General features: G+C 46.0%; 1 protein-coding gene across 1 annotated transcript in view; it reads left to right on the forward strand.

The window, feature by feature from the left end:
• Window positions 1–6,500, forward strand: part of IL21R (interleukin 21 receptor) — a 66,376-nt gene extending 59,876 nt beyond the window's left edge. The window contains 1 exon segment of the mRNA XM_030212052.1: window positions 5,603–6,500. Within this exon segment, the coding sequence (XP_030067912.1) occupies window positions 5,603–6,490 (888 nt within the window). The 3' untranslated portion in view covers window positions 6,491–6,500.
• Window positions 6,501–22,653: the final 16,153 nt, after the last annotated feature.

The following is a 22,653-nucleotide window of genomic DNA, read 5'->3' on the forward strand; positions in this document are numbered from 1 at the left end:
TTCACAAAGACCTACATGCTAGAAGTAACAGGAAACATAACATGAACACCACAGCATGTGAATAGCTCATCTGGGCTGACTTCTCATAAAAGCGTTTCAGCCTGAACTCGCCTTCCTGTTCAGTTTCGGCAGCTTAGAGCAAATGATTTTAGAGAGCTGCAGAAGTTACCTGGGTTGACCTTGCAATGCTTGGTTAAACACAGCAAGAAAAGGCCTTTGCTTTCGTTCTCTTTTGTAGAAAACATGAGAGCATTTGTTATTGAATCCGAAATTTCTTGCAGCCAGAATATTAGTCCCAGCTCTGGATGATTTATGAGCTGACACCAGTGGCGTAGCTAAGGGTGGGCCTGGGTGGGCACAGGCCCACCCATTCTTGCCTCTGGCCCACCCAGTCAGCAGCCCATGAGGCCCCCCAAAACTCTTCAGTGGCAGCGCCTCATTACTCTCTCTCCCTCTTCTCCACTCGCGGCCTAGCATCTGCCCATCTCTCTCTAGAACCACCCCCTCCTGGTCTACCTCAGAGCTACTGCCGGCAGCAATTCCTATAGGCATCCTGTGCCAGCCCTGTAGGCTTCTCTCTATCATGTCCTGCCCTCAATGATGTCAATTCTTGTTTCTTTGGCGGGGACGTGGTAGAGAGAAGCCTGCAGGGCAGTGCAGGTTGCCTATAGGAATTAAAATGGCCAACGGCTCTGAGGCAGAACCGGGGAGGAGGTTCAGAGAGAAATGGGCAAACGCTGGGTCATTAAAAAAACCCCAAAACTATATTGTATGTATGTACAGGGGTAGGGATGGGGGTTGGAAGGGCCCACCTAGGTTAACTCTGGGCCCACCCAAAATGGCAGGTCTGCCTACGCCCCTGGCTGACACCAGTAGTCAAGCAGAGGCCACTGATGGCAACTCCTTTCTCACCCATTACTTCCCTCACCCGTAACTGTCTTGTCTGTATTATTTAGATTGTAAGCTCTTTTGAGCAGGGACTGTCTCTTTGTATCAGGTGTTCAGCGCTGCGTGCGTCTGGTAGCGCTATACAAATGCTAATAATAATAATAACTCCTACTGTGCTGTATTATTTATTTATTTATTTGTTACATTTGTATTCCACATTTTCCCACCTATTTGCAGGCTCAATGTGGCTTACATTGTACAGTAGAGGCGATCGCCAATACTGGTAGGTTCAATACAAAGTGAGGTTATGGTTGAGTAATGAACAGTGTGAAAGACACATTAGGGGTCATAAGAAGGAAGAGTTGGGTTATGTCCAGTACGAACTTTTGCATTGTTGTATTTCCATGTAACTTCCTTGAGTGTCCCCTAGTCTTTGTACTTTTGGAATGAGTAAGAAAAATCGATTCACTTCTACTTGTTCTACACCACTCAGGATTTTGTAGACCTCAATCATGAAACAACATGCTCGCCGGCTCTGACCGCAAGTAGCATGCCAATGCATGCTGAACAGGGCATTAACTATTCCTCCCCAATGCTCAGTGGGCAGCGTGGCAAACCCTACGCCAGTCCATCCTATACACGACTCCTCATTCTACCCCGAACACTGATGCCTCGTTGAAGAGGCCACAGAAATAATACGAGTTGGGATTTTCGCCTGTCTTTCCAAATGACGCAGTTTATGACATGATTTGAATGTGAGTGTAGCAAGACCCTTCCCTAAAGAGCCTAGGTAACGGACTCACAGAGACAGAATCCAGATCAGCAACGCGCCGGACTCAGAGACCAGCGCTGAAGGGGACTTCGGCTGGCGGGGGTTGGGGACCTGCCCTACAGCACGAGAAGTGTCAGTGAGGGAAATGCCATGAAAGCTCTTTTCATCACAGAATGCAGGACCTTTAAATTAGAACAAATCCACCGCCAAAATTGCCCTGCACACCAAGGGCTCAGTGTAGAGTCAATACACATGTACAGAAGTGATATTTGGAGAGGAAGCTATCAATATGGGGTACTGTTAAAAATGGGGGGTTTTACCGTTATCCCCAGTTATTAGTGTCTAGGTCTGATTACATAAAATGGGACCTGTGCTACAATAAAATAACATATCTTAACGGTAGTCCGTGTTGATAACTCCCCCTCCCCTCCCCAATTACTAATAACTGAGGTTAATGGTAAAATAACACATCTTAACAGTAGCCTATATTAATAATGCCCCTCCCCCCTCTTAATCAGCAAACTGCACAGACGTGGACCAGGAGTCACAGAACAGAGGTTTCCTGCATACAAAGTGAATTTTATCATTTTCTAACCCAGCAGGATTTGGGCAGCGCACAGCACTGCCCGATTATCACCGGGTGTGACGGTGCGTTGGGAGTGGGAACTACCACCGGGCTGCTGCAGTAACCGAGCAGTAGTTCCTTTTCAGCAAGCGGTAAGCCAGCGTTGGGTTTACCGTCACTTTGTAAAAGGGGCCTTAAGTAGCACATAAACCTTTAATGCCTGATAAAGAGGTGGTGATAAGGGCTCAAGCAGTAAATAGCCTTGTGTCCTGTGGTAATTTTGGCATGCACTGAGCCACTTTTTACCACAGCTTAATAAAAGAGCCTTTATCCAGCAAGCTAACCAGACTCTGGTCTGAATCTTGTCTGGTGCCCAGCTAACTTCCAGATGACTTCATATACCCAGATGTGCAATGCCACAGCCCAGACATGGCCCAGGCTTAATTCAGTCTATGGCTGTCAGTGCCTTTAAAACTGCTGACCATCACTTGCTGAATATCAGGTTCTGTACCTTTAAGAGGCATTACACAGTAGAACTATGCATGACTGGATTACTGCATTACCGATAGGTGTCTGCCCCACTGGTGATTACTGGGCTCCAGGAGCGTAGCCAGACACCCAGTTTTGGGTGGGCCTGGGCCCCACGTGGGTGGGCAGAAGAACTCCGCCCTGTCCGACAAGTAATTTGGTCTTTCCCTCTCTCGCCTGCATACCATATGGTCTCTCAAATATCCCCCCTCCCCACATACCTTTTAAGTATCAGATTTTCACCGGCAGCGAGCAGCAACTAATACACCCTGCTCACATTGGCCCCACAGCCTTTCGTCTGATTTCAACTTCCTGTTTCTGCACAGGCGGGAATACATCAGAGTGAAGGCTGTGGAGCCGGTACGAACAGTGTGTATCAGTCGCTGCTCGCTGCAGGCGAAGATCTGCTATTTACAAGGTATGCAGGACATACAGTTGTTGGGAGTTTTTGGCTGGTGGGTCTTGGGGATCCCTGCCAGCCACATCATAGATGTGCTGCTACTGGGTGGGCCTGGGCCCACCCGGGCCCACCCTTGGCTATGCCACTGCTGGGCTCAGTTTCTTTTTGTCAGGCTAGGCAGATCCAGTACTGGCATGCATGGTCTCTTGCTTTTCTTAGGACATCCCTATGTCATTGCATATCATTAGCAAATGAAATCGAGCAGAAAAAAAACATGACATTTCATGTTTTGTCATTGGTGGACAATAGTGCACATCATTTCAGAAAGACTGTGTACTCTTTCCCAATAGTGGAACCATCATGCTTGTGTGAACCATTGCGCCTCTGCAAACTATGTAGGCATGCATGCCCTGTCGGGAAGAGAATGTGCTCTCTTTCCATATGGGATTAGTTTCGATATATGGCGCCTAAAAAAAATCAGCGCTGAAAAATACCCACGTAAACGATATTCTGTACGCCATGCCTAAAGTTCAGTGCGGTTCATAGAATACATGCTTAAGCAGAGAGTCGCGAGTAAATGTAGGCACGGCCATTTGCACCAATGAAAACAGAGTGCAAATGTTCGCACCTAAATTTACACGCAGAGCACCATTATTCTGTAATTATGCACGTAACTTGAAGCAACGCCCCCCCTTCCGCCCTGAAATGCCCATGACCCTCCCATTTCCACGCCTCCTTTTTTGGACCGCGTGTAAATTTTAGGCGCAAATCCTAGGGCCTAACTTTACATGCATTGGTCCCAATTAAATCTAATTAGTGCCAATAATTGCTTGTTAAAAAGATATCAATTCTTTTTTTCTTTTTTCTTATTTTCAAATCAAAGTGGAGAAAAAGACCTCAGCAGTCTCTGCATGGCGATACTGTGCTCAATGTGCTCAAACGCCAGCATTCCTTGAACTCCGTTATAATCATTGGTCTCAAAAAAACTCCACTAATATATCATAAAATATATGTGAATTACTAAATCGTGACATTTTATTCTTCTAACAATAGTATTAATAATAATGTTACTTAGCTTTTAATCTTGCCCAATGGGGCTCTCCGTTTCGCTATGAAATTTAAGCTTCCTCAGGGGCAGATCACGATACCTTACAAAATGGCGTCTCTTACTCCTATGGCAGTGAGACCAATGATTATAACTGAGTCCAAGGAATGCTGGCGTTTGAGCTCATTGAGCACAGTATCGCCATGCAGAGACTGCTGAGGTCTTTTTTCTCCACTTTGATTTGAAAATAAGACAAAAGAAAAAAAGAATTGATACCACACTGCACGTTTATTAAGTTAGTGTGTTTAAGTAAGTTCAGCTCATTTTTGACGTTATAGTTTAGATTTTTGCTGAAGTCGTGTCCAGTATTTTTTGTTAAAAAGATAGTTATTGGCACTAATTGTCTTGTTATTCAATTAAATCGCATGCACAAATCATGGACGCTCCTAAGTTTGCGCATGCAATTTTTTGGCAACCTTTATAGTGCAAACTACTTCCAAAGACTGTGGCACGATGGTCAGAAACTGACAAAAAGACAACATGACCAAATTTAAATGAATAAGAAGAAAATCTCCGTAAATCACACAGAAAATGGAAGTGAAACAAACATTTTCTGGCTGCCTATCCTTAATCAGAACTAGAAGTTGTGCATGCCAGGAGATAAAACCATAAGGAATTTTATTAATGCTCTTGTCTGTCTTTATGTTTTATTGCTATCATTGTTATCAGTTGTCTATTGTCTCTATCTATTTTGTAACCAATTTGGAGTGTTCTCACAGAAGGATGGGATAGAAAATGAAACGAAGGGAAATAAAATCCAGGCCTGAACCTGTCTTTTCTGAAAAAATGGAATCAGTTGGTCATGCTACCTACCCTTACATATATGGTGTTCAGCAGAACTCAGTAAAGAATCAGATATTGGTTCACCAGGGCCACCAAGAGACAAGCCAGGCCTAGGGCAGGACTGCTGCAGCTGCTGCCTCACCTCCGCCATTCAGGCTGCCATCATGCCCCTTACCTTCTTGCATCTGCTCCTCCCTCAGTCTGTCACTCTCCTGCTCCTGTGTGCCGGGACACAGGTTATCGTGTTATCGCAATCGCCCGGGACCCGACACACAGGAGCAGGAGAGAGACAGACCGAGGGAGCACAATCTTCTGGTGCCAGGCCCCCTTGGAGGCTGGACCTGGGGAATCTTGCCCCCCTCCTCTTAGCAGCCCTATGGTTCACCCCGCTACAGGGTTCTCTGTTACAAGAGCAATTGCACAGTTGACAATTCCAATACTGATCCCAACTATGAAAGGGTTTGTGCTTACAAATGTTCATCGCTCATTTAAGTGGACATAAATTGATGGTGATGATAAGTAAAGGTGAATTAATCAAAAATGTTTTCCTTGTTCTTTCAGAGCTGGTTAGGTGCTTCCTATACCATGACAATTGATTTTTTCGACTGGGGCATTGTGCTTCCTGAAGTTCTACGAGTGTATAAGCACATTCCACAACAGTCTTCAAAGGTTGATTTCAAAGAAGTAGATAAGCATCGCAAACTCTCCCACTGTAAAACCTGTCTTCCTATCCACCGTAAAGAGCACAGCAGTGTGACAGATGGCAGCGGTGTAGAAGATAGGTCATATGGCCATGTCTCCATTGACACAGTAACAGTAGCCAATGAAGTTACTCCTTGTTGTCCACAGTGCCCCTGCAACAGACGAGAAACGCACGATAAGTATGCAGGTGATGAAGATGATGGTGAAGACAATGCCTATTCTACAGTCAACCGCAACAGCGGCAGTGGTCATATGGAGAGTACGTTATTGATGGCTGACTCAAGCACCAAAGAAGACATCGTGTCTTCGGGCTGTATTCCCATGACTAGCTGCAGAAGGTACGAGATTGAGCCAATCAGTGAACTAATGCAAGGTTCTCTGACAAATTCCTTGGGACCCAAGACGAATATTTTAGATCTTCTCTGCACGCAGCGTGATGAGTGGGACCTGGATAGTCCAACGTCATATCGGGCTGCAGATGACGAAAGTGCTTCCTACGACTCTGATGCAGAAGACTTTGACTACCCAAGAATACGCCTAGATTTAGACACCATCGACAGTGGGTTTGTAGACTCCGACTGTAGCAGCCCCACTGAATGTGAATTTGAAAAGAATAACATTACCCAGACTGATCCCAGTGACACCTCTGGATCTGTCCAGCTACAAGAGGCAAACCAGTGCACAAGAAGTTACGTTAAGCAGTGGATTTCTTCTACCATCTCTAGTAGTGAATCCGAAATAAGTTAGTGATCTTTAAGTGTATCCCTTGTAAGCAGGGCCGCCGAGAGGAGGGGACAGGGAGGACAAAATTCCCCAGGCCCGGGCCTCCGGGGGGGGGAGGGGCGGCACCACCGCCGCCACAGTCCGGCCTGCCCGCCCTCGGTCACTCCCTGACATTGAACGTAAGCGCCTCACCTTCGAAAGCGAGGGCGGGACACGGAAGGAAGGAGTGGTCTGCCGCTGCTTGCTGCGCTTTCGAAGGTGAGGCGCTTAAGGTCAGTGCAGAGGGCCGGGTGGAGGGGGGGCCCGGCGACCTCGAGTGGGGGGGAGCCCCGGGGGGCGGCCTTGTCCCGGGCCTGGCCCAGTCTCTCGGCAGCCCTGCTTGTAAGTACCTTTGCTTACACTGGGATTTCCATTCATTTAAAAGAACATTGAATTTGGAATCTTAAATGTCTTATCACAGAGCCGTGGATTTGCTAGCATTCCAGAACTTTTGAAGTGTGAAGACTGTGAACTGGGAACCCATGGAAGGAAACGTCAACAGTAACAGCAGTGGTCCCCTCCCCGTCCATTCTTTTACTGAAGTTTAGCTCGAGTTATCTGCAGCAGGGCCCATAGGAATAAAATGGGCCCTGCTGCAGATAACTCGAGCTAAGTTTTAGTAAAAGAAAACCCTTTCACTGGTCACTTTCCAGGGTTTGAACCACAAGACCTTTCCAAACTCATGGCCAGTTGTGCTACTGTTGTACATTGCAAGATTAGCTCAGTTAGCCTGCTAGGTTTTTAAATCCATTGCAGTGCCTGCGCTGGATTGCTGGGCTGTGAAGAGGTCGCTGCCGAACCCAGCTGTAGATCTATGTTTAAAATAGGAATAAAGTCCCTGTGAATATAAAAGTCATGATTCTACCACACTTTAAAATGACATGTCTGTGACTTATTCTGCATATATAAGACACTTGTCTACCCCTTTCGGTTCGAGAGTATCACGGGATGATTTCACTGACCAGAGTTAAAAATATAACAAAAATTCCCTGAATGTGTAAATGAGAGTGAAAACGTTAGCAGCATACCCAGCAAATAACGTAAGCAATCATTAATGACAGCATAATGAGGGGAATCTTCGGTGAACGGAACCCACCGAAACTTCCACATTTCCCAGGAGCATTAATTTTGAATGGCGATCCTGAAATGTTTGTTTACATCCAGCCGCTAATTACTCATTCCAATGTACCATCATCATTAAAGTGCTGGTGTAAAATGACAAAAACAGTTCAAATACAAACAAAAAAAATAAGACCCTGCAATAGTGAAAATTCACTCTCAAATGTGATCCACAGCCCTACAATATGTCCATGTTTATTGAGCATATTTTGGTATACCGCCTAATCCGAACTCGCAGGTCAAGCCGGTTTACATAACAAATCCAAAAACTCGGAAAGGAACTCTAAATTGAGGTAGGACAGATACTACCACAACAAGAAAACATACATCCCAATAAAAGTAAGTAAAATTATCGAAAAGGTAACTGGCTGCACAAAACCGTTCAAGAACCGCTGAGCAAGCACCAGAGTAAAGAAATGCGTTTTTAACTCAGGGCCCCTTTTACTAAGCCACGTAGGCGCCTACACGCGTACAACGCACGCCAAAATGGAGTTACCGCCCGACTACTGCATGGCTCTTGCAGTAATTTCATTTTTGGCGCGCGTCCGCTACGCACGTCCGAAAAATATTTTTTTTATTTTCTGGCACGTGTAGTGGACGCACGCCAAGTGGCATCTGACACGCGTAGGTCATTACCGCCCAAATTCTTTACGGCTAGGTCCATGGCTGGCGGTAAGGTCTCAGACCCAAAATGGACGCGCAGCAATTTTGATTTTGCCGCACGTCCATTTTCAACAACAACAACAACAAAAAAAGGCCTTTCTTACAGGTGCGCTGAAAAATGAGTCTGTGTGCGCCCAAAACCCACACAGGCCATTTTTTCAGCGCGCCTTTGTAAAAGGACCCCTCAGTTTTACATTTCTTCAATGCCAGCTCACTTCAAATGTGTCCCATCTTCCCTGTTCGGCTCATTCTCGCAGGGCAAACGGGACCCCTATCATAGAAATCAGTGTCTCTAACCTGATTCCTGCTTCTCTTTTTGTTGGTGGTTCAGGTTTATGGTTATTAAGGGTCCTCTAGGAGCCTGCTGGTAAATCCCGGTTGAGAGTTGAAGTGGAATGAGGACACTCCGTTGCAGCCGGACATAAGGCTGCTCAGGTTAACATGGGTTATGGGTTGTGGAGGAATTGGTGGACTCTCGTTTCTGCCCCCCCCCCCTCTCCTTTCCCTTTTTTTTGTGTGTTTTGTATGTATGCTTGCTGTCTAAATGATCTTGAGTATGGTCTTAAGTTGACTGGAGGGGTGCTGGAGGGGGGGGGGGACAGGGGGGAGGGAATATGAAGGGATAATTAGAGACGAATGAATCGATTGGAAATCTTCGATATTTGTAACTAACCATTAAATGATCCAAGTAAAAGCTGACTTAGGGAAGGGAGTTCTATGGGATAGAAGGTATATGGTCAATTCGGGGTAGGGTCAGACTGCTTGAGCATGGGGGGGGAGAGAGGGGGGGAGGAGGGGATAGGGAGGGGTCAATATGAAGATTGGTCTGATGGACCTCATGGTATAATATGTGTTTTGCTGATGTTGGGAGTAAAAGGTTTGGGACAAATTGATCGGCGGGATTGGTAGACACATCAGTTGTCGTTAGGTTAACACGATCTGGGGGATGGGGTAGGGCCTTATTGTTAAAAGATTGATGAAGATGTGTTTCGTTTTAGACTTGTTGACTGTATGCTTAAACAATTGAAATTCATCAATAAAAACTGTTGAAACTTTAAAAAAAAAAAAAAAAAAAAAGCAGCAGTAAGATCCATCTCTGGCCGTCTTCAAATCTAGGCTAAAAGTCCACCTTTTTGAAGCTGCTTTTAACTCCTAACCCTGACTCATTTGTTCAGTACCCATGTTTTATCATCCCCACCTTAGTAATTCCCTTCCATTAAGAAAACTGACTCAGGATCAAGTTTAAAAAAAAAAACCCTAGCGCACATCCACCCCATGTACATAGGGAGAAGTGGGCGCCATGTTGTTAACAAAACTGTAAGATTTATGTCAAGCTCTTCATAAAGACGGTTAAAAAAAAAAAAAGAATCCAAACAAATAAATAAATTATATGTCACTAAAATCCATTGTCTACCCTTCATAAACCATCTTCCAGCGAAGGACAAAGGACTTCTTTTTGCCAATAATTTGATCTTTTCATTTGAGAGTTAATTTTATTGGCGGTAGAGATTTTGTTGTGTTTTTTATTTCGATGCTGTAACCTTGGAATTTTTACAAAATAAAACACATTTTTATTTAGTGACAGCCGTCTCTCTCATACCAAACTAAGAACGGAACTGACCTTTCTATGTGTAACTTGAAATGGCAATAGCAGGGACTTACTGTATATAGTGTTAAATGTTTTAATCCTTGATTACTTTGGTTAGAATTTAGTGAAGAAGAAAAAAAAAAAAGAAACTTGCGAACTAAGTACTATATTCAGTATTTTATCTTTGTTATTTCATTATTTAAAATGTCATCCAAAAATATCAGCTAACCACAGGGGCCTCTTGCTGTCTAAAAAACGGTTACCTCAAGCTTCAGCCTGCTTATTCCATGTACATTTCAACATTTGAAACTTTCCATTTGCTAATATGAAGGCTAGTTTATAACAGGATGCCTATTTTATACTTTTTTAAACATTTTCTTTCTTTCTTTCTTTCTTTCTTTCTTTCTTTCTTTCTTTCTTTCTTTCTTTCTTTCACATTCAACTAATCTTCTCCTTTGTCTGTGGGGAGGGGGGGAGGTGGGTATAGTTGTACTAAATCTTTAAAACATTGAAGTTTATTATAAATTGTTTCCTATGTGATGGGAGCATATTATTGCTAACTAGTAAAAAAGCCCCGTTTCTGATGCAAATGAAACGGGGGGCTAGCAAGGTTTTCTTCAGAGTGTGCATGTGGGAGTGTCCCTGCCCTCTGCCCTCTCTCCCTCCCCCTCCCCCTCCCCCCTCCGAGTCCAGTCCTTCAGTGTTAAGTTCCTGCTGTGCTGTGTTTGTGTTACAGAGAGAGTGAGGGCATCTCTCTCCTCCCCCCTCTGAGTCCTTCACTGTTACAGAGAGAGGGATTTCGTGCTGTGCTGTTTTCCTTCACTCATGGGGAAACCGGATATCTCTGGCGCTTCACACTTCTGGCTGGAGGCTTCATAGAACATTGGGGTTGCCTTTTATATATATAGAAGACTAGTAAAAAAAGGCCCGTTTCTGCCTGTGATGAAACGGGCCCTAGCGGGCACGGGACACCCTTCCCCTCCCCTTACGCTAGTATCCCTGGTGGTGTAGAGGTACCTGTTCGCTCAGGGCAGGAAAGAAAGAGCCCCCTCTTTCCTGGCCGTAGCGCTGCTGCTAGCTGCCCTGCTGCAACCTGTGCGAGTCCAGCTCTCGGCGTTTCAAAATGGCCACCGAGAGTTGAAGTCTTGCGAGGCTGCTTCAACTCTCGGCGGCCATTTTGAAACGCCGAGAGCCCGACTCACAGAGGATGCATCAGGGCAGCTAGCAACAGCGCTCCGGGCAGGAAAGTGGGGGCTCTTTCTTTCCTGCCCCGAGCGAACAGGTACCTCTAGACCACCAGGGATAGTAGCGTAAGGGGAGGGGAGGTGACAGGGGGGAGGGAAGGTGATGGGGGGAAGAGGGGGCGACCGGGGGGCGGGGTGCTAGAGTTAAAGGGGCGGGGCGATGGTGCGAAAGGGACGGGGTGATGGGCACGTCCTCGGCGGCTGCGATTCGTTGGAAGGGGAGGAGTAGGGAAACCCGCTACGCGAGTTTCCCTACTCCTCCCTGTTCGTTCATTTGCATGGTTGTGTACATGTTCTGCCCTCGACGTCATCACGTGTGACGCGAGGGCGGGGCATGGAGACATGGTGAGTGTTCTGGCTTCACCACCAAGAACTTACGAACCGGTGTGTGTGAGTGCCTCAGTGACGTCAGTGTCCTCAGAACGTTGAGGATGCGTTTTATTATAGTAGATTTTCGGATGGTATAAGTTTGAAAATTGTTGACGATGACACTCTGCAATGTGTTAACAATTGCCCCATCGTTAGCACTTTGTTTAATCTCCCATATTTGAATAAAGACTTCTTTCAATTAAAAAAGAAAAAACACTGAGGGGTCCTTTTACTAAGCTGTGGTAAAAGGGGGGTCTACGTTAGCATCAGTGCGTGTTTTTCATGCACGCTGAAGTCCCTACAGTGGGTAAAAGGCTGTCTCTTTAAAAAAAAACAAAGAAGAAATGGTCATGCAGCGAGTGAACCACATACCACATGGCCATTTCAGGGGGGAGCACTTACTGGCGGCAGTAAAGGTTCCTGCGCTAATCCAGCGGTAACAGGGCAGTGCACAGCACTGCCTGCTTACCGCTGGGTAAATGTCAGCACTGTAAAAATAGAGCATATCTTTTGTAGCGCCAGAAATGGCACACACTGGGGGTGGGAACTATCGCCGGGCTGCTGAGGTAGCCTGGCAGTAGTTCCTGTTTGGCATTTGGTAAAGCTGAGGTCGGCTTACTGCCGTTTAGTTGAAGGGCCCCTGAAGTATCTATCCTTATGCAGCTCAAGGGGCCCTTTTACCAAACCGTGCTGAAAAGTGGCAGGGCCGCCGAAAGACTGGGCCAGGCCCGGGACAAGGCCGCCCCCCCCCCCCCCCGAGGTCGCCAGGTCCTCTCTCCACCCCCGGGCCCTCTGCACTGACCTTAAGCGCCTCACCTTCGAAAGCGCAGCAAGCAGCGGCAGACCACTCCTTCCTTCTGTGTCCCGCCCTCGCGGACGTTACGTCAGGCGAGGGCGGGACACAGAAGGAAGGAGTGGTCTGCCGTTGCTTACTGCGCTTTCGAAGGTGAGGCGCTTAAATTCAATACCAGGGAGCGACGGATGGCGGGCGGGCCGGACTGCAGTGGAGGCGCTGGAGGGCCGGACCCAGGGAATTTTGTCCCCCCCCTCTCGGCGGCCCTGAAAAATGGACTGCGGTAGCATCAATCTGGGTCTTTCCTGTGTGCTGAGGCCACATACAACACTGCCGGTAAAAGGCAGATTTTATTTTTCCAATAATGGCCATGTGCTAATTTCCCAATTAAGTTTAACTTCACAACGCTCCACAGCATCTGAAAGTAATGACTTGCATAGTAGATGACGGCAGATAAAGACCTATACGGTCCATCCAGCCTGTCCAACAAGAGAAACTCATATGTGCTACTTTATATGTATACCTGACCTTGATTTATCCTTGCCATTTTCGGGGCATAGACCGTAGAAGTCTGCCCAGTACTTGCCCTGCCTCCCAACCACCGGTGCTGCCACCCAATCTCCGCTAAGCTTCTGAGGATCCGTTCCTTCCGAACAGGATTCCTTTATGTTTATCCCACGCATTTTTGAATTCCGTTACCCTTTTCATTTGCACCACCTCTCGCGAGAGGGCATTCCAAGTATCCACCACTCTTTATGTGACTTAGTCTCTGGTGTATCAAGTACAGGAGCGCCCACTCCTGAGGCAGGCCTCTGTGGCCGAAACACGATCCGTGTCGAGTCCATCGCATACTTTGAATAAAACTTCTGATGTGAAGTCTTTGAGTCCGTTGAACGTGTTGTTTTACATCTTCCTTGGTGTCACCTTCACTGTGTTTGCCTGCTTGTATCGACCTGTGCTAGGGTCCTTTGTTCTTCTGTGCTTGGCTAATTTTCCAATTAGCGCGTGGCCATTAGTGTGTCACCCCCCCCCTTACTGCCATCTATTTTGTAGGAAGAAAGAGCTCAGGCTTTAATCATGCATTAATCAGTTAGTGCGTGATAATATGGCTACACTAACCGATTAGCTCAGAATACGCCTACTCTCCATCCCCAGATACGTCCCCAGTGCTAAAAAAAAATAATACTATTTTTTAGCATGCGGGTAGAGTGTGCCAATCTCAAAACTACCTCGGGACACCTGAGTGCACCCCGCAATACTGCTTTTTAGTGCTTACCACAGCTTATTAAAGCACCCCTAAATTTTTACCTGACTATTGGATATTTCAAAATTTCAGGTTGTGATAGTTTCCTGTCTACTTTCAACAATCAACGTTTTAGGCCTTATTAACACTTAGGGGAAAGGGGTCAATATTCCAAGGGGTTTAGCCAGGCAGAAAAGGCTCCTGCCCGATTACACCCTGCTGATCTGGCCAGAGGCATTTCAGCCACACTGAACGGTGGTTCTAACCGGCCACTCCCTAAGCCCCTAGGTTAGGGGGGGTGTGATGGATGGAGTTTGGGCAGAGCTGCTACTTAATTGGCTCCTGATCATTACATTAAAACAGCAGGCATCTCCTTGAGTTTATATCTCACTTATGTTTTCATATTTGCTTATGTGTAATGCATTTGGGGTTTTTTCTCTTCTTCACATGTTACATGTTGTTGTATGATGTATTTGTATTAATTTCTATGAAAACTCAATAAAAATGACTTAATTGGTTACTGGTGATATTCAGTGTGCTAAACAGTTAAGTGGCCAATGCATATAGTTAATTTCTCAGTTGCCTGACTAACCTGGATGTTCAGTGCTGGAGAGAGACATGCCCCCAGCACTGAATACGCAGGGTTAATTCATTTGCACCTGTGAGCGGCTTACTACTCAGGACGAATACAGGAGCCAAAGTTACAACCCAAGTGGAAAGATGTCCAGACTTTTGCACGCGCCATATCTAGGGTCCCGTTTACTAAGGTGTGCTAGCGTTTTTAGCATGTGCTAGCACGCCTACAGCTCGGCTTAGTAAACCGGGCTCTTACTTTTTAAATTATTTTCAATCTATTAATATCATCAAATAAATAATCATTGGGAATTAAAAATGGCAGAAAGATGTCTTGTTTCACTTTGTAGCATGGGGAGGTGAATTCGGTTTCTATGTACTTAGGGTTTCCTTAAATAATCTGACCTAGGATGCTTAAAATTTTCATGCAACTGTTTTAATGACCCTGAGGGGAGATGGGAGGGATCTTGTGAACAGTTTATTTAGAATTATAGAAGATTAAAAGTCCATGCTCTAAGTAGTACACAGAGGCATGTTTTGCTGATTGGGTGGGGGAGGGGTGTGAATGTATGAGTGTATGTGGTGTAAGTAACTGGGGCTTATGTGTGAGTGATGAGGGGGTTGAGTGTGATGGGGTATTGTGAACACAAGGAGTGTGAATGCAGTAAACGTATAAACAGATAAAGGCGAGTTATAAATAATTCAATTATAAACTATAGGCTGGGTGGGGTGTGAATAGCTGGGGGAATTGAATGCAGGGTGATGTGAGATGGCAGTTCAGATCTAGTCACGCCAGTGTCCTGTCATGCACAAGTACCAAAATAGATGCATCTGTATAGTAAGACAAACCAACAGCTGGACATAGCCTTGGCAATGCACGATGTCACTTTTGTGCAAAATGGAGGTAATTCGATAACAGAGTATCTACAGTATATAGGAACCCAGAAGGCACCTGTTCTGTGAAGGAAAATAGGTGTCTAATGGGAATCATTCCAAGAAAGCACCTGACAACCAGGTAAGGGCCAGCAGACCCCGGGGTTTGAGAGGTGGAGGTCTCATCGGGAAGGGAGGTGTCTTTGGATCTGGGGCTTTGATTGGGGAGGAGGATTTTGATCGAGTGGTGGGTGTGGTTGGGCAGGGGTTCTGATCACAGGGGTGCAGGTGCTACTCATGGGATTTCTCATCGGGAGGTGCGGGTGGGGGAGGGGGAGGGGGACGGCACCATGGCCCCTCCAAGAACAGCCTGGGAGCATCGGGCCATGTCTTGGCAACCCAATGCTCCTGAGCCAATGGACTAACACCTTGTGTAAGGTGGCTTGCAAACAGCATTAGTCCTTTACCACGGGAGTCAGCAGCTTGTAATACACAGTAGGGGCATAGGTACGAGGGGCCATGGGGGCCTGGGCCCCTGCAAATTTCATCCAGGCTGTTGGCGGGGGTCCCCAACCCCCACCAGCCGTAGCCTTCTTCAACGCCGGTCTCCGGCGCAGCCGCGTTCGCTGCCCTGCTCTTCTTTCTGTGCACAGGAGGAGCAAGGAGAAAGAAGAGCGGGGCAGCGATCGCAGCTGCGCCGGAGACTGGTGCTGAAAAAGGCTTCGGCTGGCGGGGGTTGGGGACCTCCACCAGCAAATGTATTTGTTTTTGCGGGGGGAGCAACAAGGAGGCGAGGCGAGGCGAGACATGGCCGTGGGGTGGCACTCAAATGTGCCCCCAACCTCGGGCTCTGGCCCCTCCCACCGTGAGGTCTGGCTACGCCGCTGGTCCACAGATACCACTGATTGCCTTGCCAGGTGCCCTTGGCCTGGATTGGCCGCTGTCGTGGACAGGATGCTGGGCTCGATGGACCCTTGGTTTTTTCCCAGTGTGGCATTACTTATGTACTTATGATAACTCCTGTGGTAAATCAAGGTGTGGTAAAAAGCTTTCCTTTTGTTGCATCTTAATAGCTTCCATAAAAGAGAACTCTAGATTAATAATTCAAAGTCAGTGCAAGTAAGCTTAATTTAAGGCTGCCAACTGGATCCAGATATGCAAAACAGGATCGATCCAGTCCTGGGTTTACGCCAGTGCATGCTGGGACTTTGTAGCCTTGCTTTTCTTAGGGAACGCAATGGGCAAATCACAACTACAAGTCCCTGCATGCAATGGGGTAAACACAGAACTGGTTCAACCCAGTTCTGTGAATTTGGATCCAGTTGGCAGCCTTAGCTTAACTGTGAACTAGTTAAAAAAGTGGCGCATGGGATATTTGCTCAAACATGACTAGTTCACTGCACGGCATGATCACCAGGGAGAAGAACACAATACAGAATATTGATCTGACTAGACAATGCTGTTATCGCAACGGTTATAAAATGTTGCACTGCAGAGATGCCGACTTACCCAGTTTCGGGCTGGAAACTTTTTGGCCAGTTCAGGTTTTGAACTTCCATCCCGAAGCAGTGTGGGATTTGTAGTGCCTGATCCTGCCCATTGAAATCAGTGCTGTAAGGCGCGGTAAAAAAAATGGCCCCAGTGCATGCCAATTTCACACGTCCACACTACCACAGGCCACTTTTTACCACAACTTAGTAAAAGGAACCATAAATATGGTGCCAAAATTTCGGCATGGATCCATGAAGCTCGCGCAAACGAATTGGTTATTAAGCCCGTCAATCAATTGCCCTTTACAATCAATTATTGAAGTTAATTGGCACTAATTTGGTTCGCATGCACATCTGACTGCGCGCTATTCTATAACACTGGGCTCCTAAATCCCATAGCGGGCAACTCAAAATGGGGTGTGGCTAAAGAAGGGTCACGAGTGGATCAAAGCCATGCCAAAAAATTACACACAGTGTTATAAAATAGCACCATTATATACCAAAATGCCATGAGTTGAGCGCCGGCACTCAGCTTTGGGCGTGGGAATCATCTGTAAGTGCTTTTCTATAAAGGGTGTTCCGGGGGCAACTCACCCCGGAGTGCTCTTTACAGAACAGTGCTTAGCGCTGAATCTTTTCCATCATCGTTTTTGAGCGCCATTTACAGAATTCTCTCCTTTGTGAAGATTAGACCCGACATAATTAAAACAAAAGCCAGAAATATCTCATAAGATGTAGTTTCTACCACTACTACTACTTAACATTTCTAAAGCGCTACTAGGGTTACGCAGCGCTGTACAATTTAACATTGAAGGACAGTCCCTGCTCAAGGAGCTTACAATCTAAAAGACAGGTGTACAATCTAAAGACAAGTGTACAATCTAAGAGACAAGTGTAGAGTCAATCTGATAGGGCAGATTGGGCGCCATGCTATATTTCTCGAAAGGTTAGGTGCCGAAAGCAGCATTGAAGAGGTGAGTTTTAAGCAGAGATTTGAAGATGGGTAGGGAGGGGGCTTGGCATAGAGGTTGAGGAAGATTGTTCCAGGCATAGGGTGAGGCAAGGCAGAATGAGCGGAGCCTGGAGTTGGCAGTGGTGGAGAAGGGTACTGAAAGGAGGGATTTGTCGTGGGAGCGGAGGTTACGGGCGGGAACATAGGGGGAGATGAGGGTAGAGAGGTAGTGAGGAGCAGTAGACCGGGTGCATTTGTAGGTAAGGAGGAGAAGCTTGAATTGAATGCGGTATCTGATCGGAAGCCAGTGAAGTGACTCTCTAAAGCAGGGGTGGGCAACCTCACTCCTTGAGGGCTGCCATCCAGTCACGTTTTCACGATTTCCCCAATGAATATGCATGAGATTTCTCTAAATACGGTGGAGGCAGTGCATGCAAAGAGATCTCATGCAGATAAGTTGTGGAAATCCTGAAAACCCGACTGGATTGCGGCCCTCGAGAACCGAGGTTGCCCACCCTTGCTCTAAAGCATTTAAGAGTTTCTAATTCTTCCTGTAAGGTACAGAAAGATCATCTGTTTTTGCTGAAAATGTGCTGATTTTACCCTTTAATGCTGCTGGGAATCCCCTTAGTCCAGTTGAGTATGAACGCGTGATTTGCTTCCTTCTCTGTTCCTGTCTAGTGTCCTTTACTGCTGCTTAAAACCTCTAATGTACATACTAGTATTTTCTCTAAAAACAAAAATAAGCCTAAAACTCGCAATATCAGTTCAAAAGCAAGTCCCATAAGCCAAATTTTTTTTACATACTGTGAAATTTAATCATGTGCTACTTAAAACACTCACCCAACTACTTCCCTTCCAACTACCGAGCGTTAGAGGAACCGGTACCAGTGCTTATCCTGACCAGGGCTTTTTTTGAGGGGGTACTGAGTACCGGCACCTTTTCCATTGTCTGCTAAAATTGACCGATGATCCCCAAGTTTTAATGAAAGAGCTCAGGCTCTCCACAACAATTCTGCCTTGTCAAAGATTCTGTGACTGGTTGCAGGGGGCCTGGCTATTGTAGGGTGGGTCCCTCAAGGATCACCCCACACACGAAGGGTGGCCTGGCATTTGAGTACCGGCACCTTTTTTTGCTAGAAAAAACACACTGATCCTGACCCTCTTTTTTTTTTTTCCCTGTTACATTTGTACCCCGCGCTTTCCCACTCATGGCAGGCTCAATGCGGATTACATGGGGCAATGGAGGGTTAAGGGACTTGCCCAGAGTCACAAGGAGCTGCCTGTGCCAGGAATCGAACTCAGTTCCTCAGGACCAAAGTCCACCACCCTAACCACTAGGCCACTCCTCCACAGTTGCTACTATTTGAGATTCTACATGGAATGTTGCTATTCCACTACCAGAAAACGAATTCACAATATCAATGTCTCTGGTAACATTCAACTGCTTGTATACACAAACCAGGACTTAAAAGCCACCTACTTCAAAAAAGTGCTTTAACCAACAGTTGTTTCACCAGTATTTCACCAATATTCCACCAATATAATATATAATTTTTATGTGTAGAGTACCCTCAGATATAAACCACTGTAACTGCAGTCAATAATGCTGCTAAAACGTGGCATAGCACCTCTTTCATTAGGTAACTCTCACTCTGTTTTTTGGGAGAGAACAATCTCTGCTCACATTTTTTTATGCGTCCCAATCACCACAGTGCTATAAAATCATTTATTTCTTTTAAAATATATACTAGGTGAAAAAACTGTGCACTTATCTCGTGAGTTCTTGCCTCCCTGGCAGAACTATGTTGCCTTGCTGACACAATAAGCAATTGCCTTCCCCTGGAACCGCAGAGATTGCTCTCTCCCAAAAAACAGAGTGAGAGTTACCTAATGAAAGAGGTGCTATGCCACGTTTTAGCAGCATTATTGACTGCAGTTACAGTGGTTTATATCTGAGGGTACTCTACACATAAAAATTACATATTATATTGGTGGAATATTGGTGAAATACTGGTGAAACAACTGTTGGTTAAAGCACTTTTTTGAAGTAGGTGGCTTTTAAGTCCTGGTTTGTGTATACAAGCTATTCCACTACCAACATTCCATGTAGAAGTAGCAACATTCCATGTAGAAGTCGGCCCTTGCAGATCACCAATGTGGCCGCGCAGGCTTCTGCGAGTCTGACGTCCTGCACGTACGTGCAGGATGTCAGACTCACAGAAACAGAAGCCTGCGCAGCCTTCTACATGGAATGTTGCTAGTGGAATAGCAACATTCCATGTAGAATCTCCAATAGTAGCAACATTCCATGTAGAATCTCCAATAGTATCTATTTTATTTTTGTTACATTTGTACCCTGCGCTTTCCCACTCATGGCAGGCTCAATGCAGCTTACATGGGGCAATGGAGGGTTAAGTGACTTGCCCAGAGTCACAAGGAGCTGCCTGTGCTGGAATCGAACTCAGTTCCTCAGGACCAAAGTCCACCACCCTAACCACTAGGCCACTCCTCCAATTTACTACTTCAATCTGGGGTTTGGAGATCAAGTAGGCTCATTGCAATTTGGCTGGGTGCGGTGCATTCTGCCTTCCCTTTAATTCGCTTTGTCCAACCTGTTCTTCTTCAGTTTGATGATGCAAATTTTCTGTCCTTCTCTTTCCGGACCTTTTCTTCCTGTTATATTATGTTGGTGTCTTTTCATATTTCTGTTTTTAGTTTGGAACACTTTGCTAAATCGAAAGGCAGTATATATCAAGTTCAACACGCATATACTTTCTTCAAATTAGTCCCCTTATTTTCATACTCCGATTACTCCATCTTATCTGTGTAGGTGTTCCATCTTTGATTATACCCTGTGGTGTCTGTTAAAATGTTTTACTGCATATTGTGTTGACATGGTAATGTAGCATACTATGCTATACTATCCTGCATATAATCGAAAGAGAAAAACACCTATATTGCGACCCAAATCGGAAGATGGGCATCTTTCTCCCGTGGGGCGCCCAAATCGGTATAATCAAAAGCCGATTTTGGGCGTTTCCAACCGCAATGCGTCGCGAAAATGGGTAAAGTTGACGGGGGCGTGTCGAAGGCGTGGTGAAGGCGGAACTGGGGCGTGGTTATCGGCCAAGGAGAGATGGGCGTCTTTAGCTGATAATCGAAAAAAAAGGCGTTTTACTGCGATTTTGGGTCACTTTTTGTGGACCCTTTTTTTTCACGAACAAGTCCCAAAAAAGTGCCCCACTGACCAGATGACCACTGGAGGGAATCGGGGATGACCTCCCCGGACTCCCCCAGTGGTCACTAACCCCCTCCCACCAAAAACTTTTTTTCCAGCCTCAAATGCCGTACCCACCTCCATGACAGCAGAATGTGTACTATCCTGTGACAGCCTTTCCCTGGTTCTGATGTGGCTCTCGGTGAGTGTGACACCTTTTCTGTTAAGGGCACTGCAGAGTCACATCAGCAATGCATTGTGGTGGGTGTAGGGTATTGGGCTCCGTGATTCCACTAGCTTGTGGCAAATGCTCATGATGTTGGTAGTTGGTAGGCTCTACTCCCATGGTGCTTTTCCCCCTGCTTACTGGGTCAGAGTGTGCCCTGTTTTGTTTTCGGTAGTCCATGAGGTAGTGGCCATTTTTGTAAGCCAGTTTTAGCTCCCTTTCACGTGTTAACCACGTTACAGAACTTAGTTCTTACCTTGAAGGTGGCTGAAAGAGAGCATTGTACACCATTCTGCCAGCTCTGACCTACTGCTCATCTCAGTACCAGGGAGACTCATTGCCAGTGGGGCACAACCTCTGATCTGCAGTTAACTGTGAGTAAGCATGCTTATTCCAATAAAAGACGTTTTCGGAGAGATTAGTCTTCAGGTGTCAACTGGTGTGCCAATGTTATATAGCAGCAACCAGTCCTAGAGGCCTGCGTGTATGCAGGTCCCTGGAGCACTTTTAGTGGGTACCGCAGTGCACTTCAGCCATGCGGACCCAGGCCCATCCCCCCCTACCTGTAACACTTGTGCTGGTAAATGGGAGGCCTCCAAAATCCACTGTACCCACATGTAGGTGCCCCCTTCACCCCTAAGAGCTATGGTAGTGTTGTACATTTGTGGGTAGTGGGTTTTGGGGGAGGGGGTTGGGTGCTCAGCACCCGTGGTAAGGGAGCTATGCATGTGGGAGCGTTGTCTGAAGTCCACCGTACTGACCTCTAGGGTGCCCAGTTGGTGTCCTGGCATGTCAGGGGGGCGAGTGTACTACGAATCGTGGCCCCTCCCACGACCAAATGGCTCGGATTAGGACATTTTTGAGCTGGGCGTTTTTTTCGTTTCCATTATCGCTAAAAAAAACAAACGCCCAGCTGAAAAACGTCCATTTTTTCGAAAATACGGTCTGTCCCGCCTCTTCACGTACCCGTTTTCGGACATAGATGCCCATGGAGATAGGCATTCGCGTTCGATTATGCCCATCCATGTGTTGTTATTTGAATATTTTTACTGATGCAATTGTACTACTACTACTACTACTACTTAACATTTCTAAAGCGCTACTAGGGTTACGCAGCGCTGTACAGTTTAACGAAGAAGGACAGTCCCTGCTCGAAGGAGCTTACAATGTAAAGGACGAAATGTCAAGTTGGGGCAGTCTAGATTTCCTGAATAGAGGTATAAATTGCTTTTGTTTGACTTATTCTTGTTGTACACTGCCTTGAGTGAACTCCTTCAAAAAGGTGGTAAATAAATTCAAACAAACAAATGAATAAATATACTATAAACTTCTCCAGACACTAATCCTTGCAAAACAGCTCAATGTCAAGTGACATAAAATTGAAGTGCACCACCATGTGGTATCAAAAAGAATAACATTCTTCTACAAAAAGGTGGCTTGGGATATTCACTAGTAGAGAATCCACAAACGTGGAGAACTCAACGAAATCCCACGGATAGTCACAATATAACAAAACAGTGGGTAAAAAACCAGGAGTTCCAGAGTAAAGATGAACCAAACTTATTAATCAGTATATTGACTCGACACAACGCTAGAACTTTCAAGATGTTCATGTTTCATGCTCTAGCTGCTTTGTCCTTCATTTTCTCATTTGATATTTGCATACAGTGGGGGAAATAAGTATTTGATCCCTTGCTGATTTTGTAAGTTTGCCCACTGACAAAGACATGAGCAGCCCATAATTGAAGGGTAGGTTATTGGTAACAGTGAGAGATAGCACATCACAAATTAAATC

Source organism: Microcaecilia unicolor, chromosome 8 (assembly GCF_901765095.1).
Source record: "Microcaecilia unicolor chromosome 8, aMicUni1.1, whole genome shotgun sequence".
Lineage (NCBI taxonomy): Eukaryota > Metazoa > Chordata > Amphibia > Gymnophiona > Siphonopidae > Microcaecilia > Microcaecilia unicolor.